The 8,502-nt window shown below is 42.9% G+C and overlaps 1 protein-coding gene across 2 annotated transcripts in view; it reads right to left on the minus strand.

Moving 5' to 3' along the window:
* Positions 1-12: 12 nt before the first annotated feature.
* Positions 13-8,502, minus strand: part of blacat1 (BLACAT1 overlapping LEMD1 locus) — an 18,609-nt gene continuing 10,119 nt past the window's right edge. The window contains exons 1-2 of one of the 2 annotated variants that reach the window (XM_087178889.1): positions 8,230-8,428; positions 13-1,732 (exon numbers count right to left, since the gene is read on the minus strand). In XM_087178889.1, coding sequence (XP_087035015.1) covers positions 1,568-1,702 — 135 coding nt within the window. In that variant the 5' untranslated portion in view covers positions 1,703-1,732; positions 8,230-8,428 and the 3' untranslated portion in view covers positions 13-1,567. Of the gene's footprint in view, positions 1,733-8,229; positions 8,429-8,502 lie in introns of those variants that run through there. The other variant, XM_087178888.1, reaches the window with a different exon arrangement.

An 8,502-nucleotide genomic window follows, 5' to 3' on the forward strand; every position in this document is an offset into this window, starting at 1 on the left:
GGTGGAGTGCGGCGGGGGGTGGAGACGGCGGCACCGAGGCATATTCTAAGCCCTGAATGTAAATATGCGTGAGGGGATTATCACAGAGTGCCAGGCGGCGCTTTTGGGGCTTTGTTTCCGTGACACCGTGACGTTGGCTTTGTTTCCCTGACAGCAGACGTGTGTGTCTCAGTGCGTGTGTGTCATTGTGTGTGTTTGTGTGTGTGACATCCAGGCATCTGTTTCCTGCTGGAAAAGGTTAATTACATCTCCACTGCCTGACTGGACGTGCCATGCATAATCACACACGCTAATGAGACCTGTGTGCGCGCGCGTGTGTGTGTGTTTGTGTGCGTCTTTGTCTTTGTGTCTCAATGTGCTTTGTGAAAAGGCGGCTCTACAGCAGCTGAATAGGTATCTTAACCACTTGTTTCAGGTTTGAAAGTCTATTGTTGCAGCCAGTGAGAAAGACAGGCGCACACACACACACACACACACACACACACACAGGCGTAGAGTCACACACTCATACAGGTGACAGCTGGAATCGCACCGCAGTGGCATTTACGGACAGACACTCCACTCCCACCAGGGGACATTAATTGATGGGTCTGCTTCGGCATGTGTGTTTGTAATTACTCGTCTGCCTGTTAATGAGACGGAGATGCTAACGGCATCAGAGAGGGAACTTCTCACAAACACTGTTGCTCATTCTGACCCTTGACTCCTATCTTCACACTCCAGCTAAGCTGCTGATTGGACAGCTGCTCAGCTTTAGATCAGGCCCAGCTCAGCGTGAAAAGCGAGATGGGCTCCAGCCCTCCATGGGTGACTTTGGAAATTACTACACACTTTCTCACTTGGCTGAAGTTTTCACTAAGTTGATCTGACACACACGCAAGGCAGGTGAGAAGGTGCAGAGCTCCGCCGAGCTCTGGCTCCGACTCAGCCTCCGTGGAGGAGCTGCGATTAAGGAGAAGGGGAAAGATGGGGCGTTGGTGTGTGAGAGGTGTGACTGAGAGAAATAATGGATTTTCTAGAGCCTGTTGCCTCCTCATACCTTATACAGTTCACCAGTTATGGCAAGAAATCAGACGGATAAGAAATCTGGGATCACATCAGCAGAGGCAAAGTTCTCAGTCAGCTGCCAAGGGAAAATTAGAGTGCTGCAGAAATGGGTAATGGAGATGAGCTAAGAGTTCACAGGCTTTTTTTTTTTTTTTTTTTCATCAGTCTGATTCATCTCGAGAAATATGGCTCAAGACAGCTTTGTGGTTGTTGCCTTAAGGAATTAGGGAGTTTAAAAAGTAGAAAAGAAGTAAAACCTTAAGCCTCAGTCATGGATACCGTTGTAAAATGCACAATATCCGGTTCAAGGATTTCAACTGAGTCAAACCAGAGTGCATCAAAAATGGCCAATTAACTCAGAATTTTGAATGAAAGCCTGTGCACAGTACTTGTTACAGTATCCTCATTACATAACATCAGACAGTCTGTACTGAGCACAGTAACCCCGGCTGTACAGTCAAGTCTGTTAAAGGATAAAGCGCCAGTGAAGGTAAGGAGAGCGCAGCCGACAGCGCCGCTGTCACACCTCCGTCTCCTGATCCCTCCATCGTTCTACCTCCTCACCCTCCTCTTCCTCCACTTGCTCCTTTTTCTTCTTCTTCCGTCGGCGGCAGAAGCCGTTCAGGCCACAGAAGCAGGCACAGGTGAAGGGCATAGCCTACTGACACAAGGCATCCACGTAAACCTGCAGAGAGAGAGGGAGGGGAGAGGAGGGAGGAGGGGTGTTAAATCATTTCTCCTTCATCTGGTAATCTGCCAAGACATCACACTGCTCGTGGGGAGTTTTTTCTCCTAAGAAGCCTTTTGAACACACATAGATATCTGGAATCAAAGGAGATCAGGGTTTTCATTCTTTTATGCCTGCTGAGGCAAACTGAGTTTTCTGATGAGAAGTTTTAACTGAACTCTGTGATGAGGAGATTTTCCCTCATTTGGCTTAATGTGATTCTCTTACAGTTTGCCTGAAGGACTCGCCTAAAGTTAAAAATATATATATAATAAAGTGAGCAACTAGTTGCCATTTTCTGTGCAGTGCAGAAGTGCCTCCCGGTACAATACAAGCATCTGCTAAGGCCTGATCTTGTTCCTGTTGTGGCTACTTGAGCACAAATTGGGAAATTTTACCTAATACACTGGAAGTTTAAAAGTACATACAGTGGGGGTCCAGGAGTCTGAGACCACTTCCCCATTCGAGTAAATGGGAACGTGAATTAAGTTTTGGACACAATCCAGACAAGTTATTAAATTAACTTGGGAGCCACTGAGCAGGACTATTCTGTGAACTGATTTGTTCTGAACCTTTCTGTAAATGAGATAAAATACTTGCCTTTTTTTTTTTTTTTTTAACTCAATCTGCCTATTAAGCTAGGTTAGCTATTTAAGCAGCTAGAAATGATGGGCCAAATATATAAAAATCAGAGCTGCTGTGGTGTTTCCAGTCTATTTAGCGGATGATTTTTTTTCTAATGTACATCTTTGTGTATTTCATTCATAATAGAATAGGATGTTAGTTGCTAACTAGGAGAACATGTTAGTCCTATAAGTATTTTTCCCATTTAGGGTTTTCTTTTAATGAATGTTCCTTAAGAAACACAGAAGTTGCAGCCGTTATTTGCTTTAATGGTGTGCCATCTTTTTCTATTTTGAGAACTGATTTGTATTCTTTCTCAAATTTTCTCCAGATAAAATACTCTTTTGTTTTTTTAACTCAGTTTGAGCTTGACCTGCTTAACCTATTAAGCTAGTCCCCTTGCTAGTCAGTTAGCTATAGGTTAGCTGTGTAAGCAGCTAGCAATGATGGGCCAAATATGAAAAACTGAGCTGCTATGGTGTCTCCAGTCTGTTTAGTGGAAGAAAATGTTTCTGTACATCTTTGTGTATTTCATTTGTTATAAAAAAAAAGGATCCTTTAAATGAAATACACATTGTACTAGTGAGCAACTATAGATATCAATTTAGCTATAATTGCTACCTAGGAGGACATGCTAGTTCTGGAAGTAATTAATGTTCCTTAACATGAACCCTGGAAACAACACTGAGGTGTGAACTTCAGGCTGTGACTTACATTCAAAGGGGCCAGGATGGGAACCAGGCCTGTTTGATGTGTCAGGATCATGTTCAACCCTGAAGGCCACATGGCCAGAAAAGTATTTGTCACCCACTTGACTTCAAATCGTCTGAGATTTACCATCATTTATATCAACTACAGGCCTACAGCTGGTAAACTGGTGTAATCCAGTAAATTTGTATCGGACAGATGTCGATATAATCCTCAAGGCAATGTGTGTGTGTGTGTCTACGTGAAGTCTCACAGCAAGAAACTCAATGCAGAGAAAGTTACTGAGGTTCAGTCAATAGGTCAGTCTCCACACATACACACACACAGACACACACACTGTGGTAAAGATTTGCATGGCGGTGTATTGAGTGCTGTCACTCAGGGAGGAGAAAAACTTCTTTCATTTCCTCTCACATTTTGCTTCACATCCATATTTGCGCCTCAATCACCCTCTCTCTCTCTTCCACTCTCGCTCTCTCTTGCACACAAACACAAACACACACACACACAACCAGACACACACACAGCCAGAAAAAGTCTTAAGGCTCACTAAACTCCCAACATTAACATTTTTTGATAGCATGCTGGAAGCCAATCACAAACGAGTGTTGAGATTAGGAGACGCAAGGTGAAACTGAGAGCTTCATTAAATACCAACCTGAGTCAGCAGCACCGGCAGGCCTGGCTGGGGAGTGTATAGTGTTGTGTGTGTGTGTGTGTGTATGTGTGTGTGTTTGTGTGTGTGCTGCAATGCAAGTGAGAGAGACTGGGTGACAAAAACACAAGCACAGACCAAACATAAAGTGTTTGCATCTGTGTGTGTGTGTGTGTGTGTGTGTGGCTTTAGAGATTGATGTGCGCTTCAACCTGTCTCATATGGGGGCAATTAGCCAAGCTAGACTCTGGGCTGCCTGCAAGCAGAGACAAAAACGCCTCAGGCCGCTCAGTGTATACGGGCATGAGTATATGTGTGTGAGTGTATATGCTATTAAACCTCCACGTGCTCTTCTTTTATCCCTCTTCTGTCACTCCATATATCCATCTAATCCTCGTCTGCAGATCTCCCACTCTGTACCCAATGGCTTTAGACCCTATGTGACATGCCAGAGAAAATCACATAGGAATAGAAAGCCATAAAACACAGCAGCGAGTCAGTCCTGCTGGTGGAAGGAAAAAACTTTTTCTCTCCACACAACGATGTGTGTGTGTGTGTGTGTGTGTGTGTGTATGTGTCCACGTAGTGTGTGCAGCCCTCTCACTTCATGCCTTTAACACCCTCAGCTTGTCTGACAGCTTACAAGGCCCTGCAGAGGATTTACAACAGTGCTGAGACACCTCTCTCCACTGTGTATCCTTCTTGTCTCCCGTGTATTCTCCAATCCCTCTCCCTCCTGTCCTTCGATCTCTCCCTCTCCCACTCTCACCCCGTTCCCTCTTTCTTCTCCTCCTCCTTCTCCCCCCGCCCCCACTTCCACTCGCTGGCCCTCCATCCCGAACCACTGCTGCCAGCCATCGGAGTCGGTGTCTTGTTTTGGTGGTGTGTAATTACTAGGGGTTCTTTCACAGGCGAGCGCAGAGATGAGACAGATGAAAACACAGCCTGCAGACCATCTGAATTATTAACTGGCTGAAAATGGATGAGTCAACGTTAACAGAGAGAGGGAGGCAAAGCAGCCCACGTGTGTCCACAAATACACACACAAATGAACAGCCACGGGCCAGAGTACAGCGCGGCACCATGCGTGAACCAACCACGGTGGGATCCAAACCAGAGTTAGACCGATATCTTTGGCTGATGATACAAGCTAATGAAAAAGGAAATCAGAAGTCTGAATAATTTAAGACTTTGATAAAAGTTTCACTTGTAAATTATTTATCTCAAGGCAGTGATATACCCAAGTATCCCCACCACTGACTGAGGACAGCTCATTGTGCTCTACAAGCTGTCACTCCTTCAATTAATGTATAATGATCTTCACAAGGGAGTTTCAGTGTCCCATGCGGAGCCAAACCAACACTGTTGAGTTTAAAACATCGGTCATAACAATCGATTGGTTAATAATTCTTAACATAAACGCATTGACAAACATTTTTGTTCATGATAAAGAGCTGCTACCAAGATATTTACATTTTCATTTGAAAAATAAACATTAATAAAAGTTTAAACAGGAAGCCAGAGCTGAACAATTAATCGAAATATTAACGAAATCGGAGGCACAATTTGTTTTTCGATAAAGGCTACAAATCGTAATCTCCACATGTAAAGGAACATGCTTGTTTGGTACAAGACTCACATCAACATCATCTTTGTATTTTTTTCAGTGACCATTCCAACTGAAATATGACTCATATCACAATATCTGTCAAAATGATCACAATATGATTTTTTTTCGCATATTGTTTATCCCTAAAAATGCAAACTATAAAACATATAAAATCTGAACTATCATAAGCAACATTACAATGTAATAAACATTAAATATAGCAGAGTGTGTGGGCCGTATATACACGCTAACACTGATTACAGACTAAAACTGGGCACATATCATCCAAAATGTTGTATTAGTTGCATACTTTGACTGATACCATATTTTGTCAGGGTGATATTGAAATCTGTTAAAAAAAAAAAATACTGATTTAACAGCTAACACTCTTTTTTATTTTACATGAACAAATATAACAAACTTTTTGTATTCAAGTATTCCTTAATTGTGCTTTTCAAAAAATGACAACGATATGTACTTACTGGGACATTTAAGAGTTAAAAAATAAGCTTTTCAGCTCAGTGCTCTCTGGTGGACAAACCGTGTGAATCCTAAATTAAACTTTCAGTATTTGCGAGCTGCTGTGGCCTCCATGGGCTGTCTGTGTGGAGCCCAAACTGTATGACTGCACATAATAGAGCACCAGGCATGAACACCCTAATCAGACCAGTCAGATCAGACCGCACAATATTTGTTTGTCTCTTGAGATGGACGCTGTATCAGATCAGTCAATCGTAGACTCACAGTCTTGCTGTGCCAACACATTGGACCCTGAAAATACTGACTTATATATATATTTCAGGACTTGCATGACGTACATGACTGATCGGTGCGTAGGTGCCAGGGAACAATTTCACCGTTCTACCTGACAGCAGCAATAACATCCGTCTTTTGCTTCTCTGTGTTTATAGCTGTTGGCAGGAAAAGTGCTCTGTGCTCGTTGGGGTCAACATCACAGAGCATTGTGTAGAAGTCATCAAACTAGGCAGGAGACAGCAAACAAGTTCTGGCACACTAATATCTTTGTCTGAGAGTCGCGAGGCGTCCCAGATGCTGCTTTGATTGCTTTGCACAATTACACATTACGAGTAATTAAACAGACAATCATTTTCATTCTCTATATCTCTTTGTCAGGCCATAACTTGAGTCTGATTCTGTCATAACATGCAGCTCTTTGAGTGGGAAATGTACACAGAAAATATCACTCATAGGAATGTCATTTAAAGGCCCATATTTTACATTTTCCCTGTGTTTTATTTGAAGTGTTGATCCATAAGAAGATATATTTGAGGTTTTAAGAACCAAAAACCATCTCAGTGTAGTTTTACATCTTCTCTCTCAGGCTTCTCTCTGAAGCTTTAGTAACAACAGGTCAGTGAGCCAATCAGAAGAGAGGAGGCTGAGTGTTTTCTGAGTGATCTAATAAAAAATACAGCAGATTTCAGGTAAACACTCGGAGAACCCAAATCCTGCAAGGTTGGATGGTGGGTCCAGGTGGGTGGGGCTTGCGGCATGGCTGAGGGTGGTGACTGCTTTGTTGTGACATCACAAAGTTACAGAAGTCCTGACAGCTCATTTTAAGGCTCGGTTTCTAAATACAGGCTGTGTGCATTTCTCTGTGGACTGAGCACTTTGATACTTTCACTGTATTAATATAGAACCTAGACCTGCTTTATAACCAAACAACACATGGAAATACCTACCTTTATACATGGGACCTTTAAAGGAATAGATTTTGGGAAACATGCATCAAATCAAAGGCAAAACACACTTACACACATTAGAGGTTACTAACTGCCACACACATATTCACAGTATCTGGATATTTCTTCTGTATCTGGCGAACAAAGAGCTGGTTCACTGTTTGGAGGGCAATCCCTTCTTTCCGAGAGACTGCTCTAGCAACAAGCATGGGAATGGGAAAGTCAGAGGGCTGGAAAGACATGCAGAGATAAGAAGAAACGAGAGATAAAGGGAGCGGGGTTTGAGAACAGAACAAGAGGGGCACTCAGAGCGAGTTTAAAGCAGGTAGGATTAATGTCAAAGTCATCCATCCTTGTTTTAATCCATCTTTTTCAACCTCTTCTCTGCGAAAACTCACTGCGCTTCCTTGTATGCACTTGTATATGTTTATGCGTGTGTCTGTGTTTGCCTGCGCGTGTGTGTGTAAGCTGATTTGTGTCTTATCGAGATCCTCTGTGGAAACAGACAATGTGGTTTATTTGTTATCTTCTTGTTTGGACGATGAGATAAGGCGATCAATGTTTGCGAGAGCGTGTGAGAACGTACGAGCATGCGCATATATATTCAAATAGATGTGTGTGTGTGTGTGTGTGTGTGAGCGTAGAAGAATAGATAAGCTGGGTGTTGTGCCTTTGAGTTTGAGTGACAGAATCCTAATGCTGATCCCAATGGTCAACAGCCCAGAGATGTTCCACAGAAAGCTTATTAGACCTTTATCCATTATTTATACTATGGCTGCCTTCACACACACACACACACACACACACACACACACAAAGCAGAAATACTGTATGTGAGTGTGATTCATGTTGACAGGAGCCTGACATCTTCTCATGGACTCTAAGTAGCCACTGACAAGCCTTCGTCCAGAACATTACCCAGCAAGCAGACACCAGCAACTCTCTAAATGGGGTATAAACCACAAGTTCTGGTCTCGAATACGTCAAATCCCAAAGCGCTTGCTTTCATCTGCAGCTTTTTTTAGGTCATTAAATGCAGGGGGTACACTTTAGAGGCACGTTACAGCTCACAGAATTCACAGATTACTTTTTAAAAGCAGGAAGCGCTCATCAAAATGAAATGAGATGAAATGTATGCAGATTATATTTTACTTACATCTCGTATTCGCTGTATCTGCAGCAATCCTGCATTTTTTTCCCAGTTCCCTTCACTGTCATTGTGAGGCCACATGTAAACCACTTATCTGCTCAAGTCGAATGCATAGATCGTCTTCATATTCTTCTTTCCTGATTTTAAGCCCCAGTTCCATCCTTTTTACTATCACTCAGACGTTAAAACCTGTGCGTGTCCTGGATTCCTGCACTTGTTTCTGGTACCTGCACAAAGCTTTTACCTCTATCTGTTGCATTCTTTTCCCCCGCCCACCCC

Source organism: Seriola lalandi, unplaced genomic scaffold, assembly GCF_002814215.2.
Source record: "Seriola lalandi dorsalis isolate HSWRI2012SDOR001 ecotype SW California unplaced genomic scaffold, Sedor1 jcf7180002054748, whole genome shotgun sequence".
Taxonomy (NCBI): domain Eukaryota; kingdom Metazoa; phylum Chordata; class Actinopteri; order Carangiformes; family Carangidae; genus Seriola; species Seriola lalandi.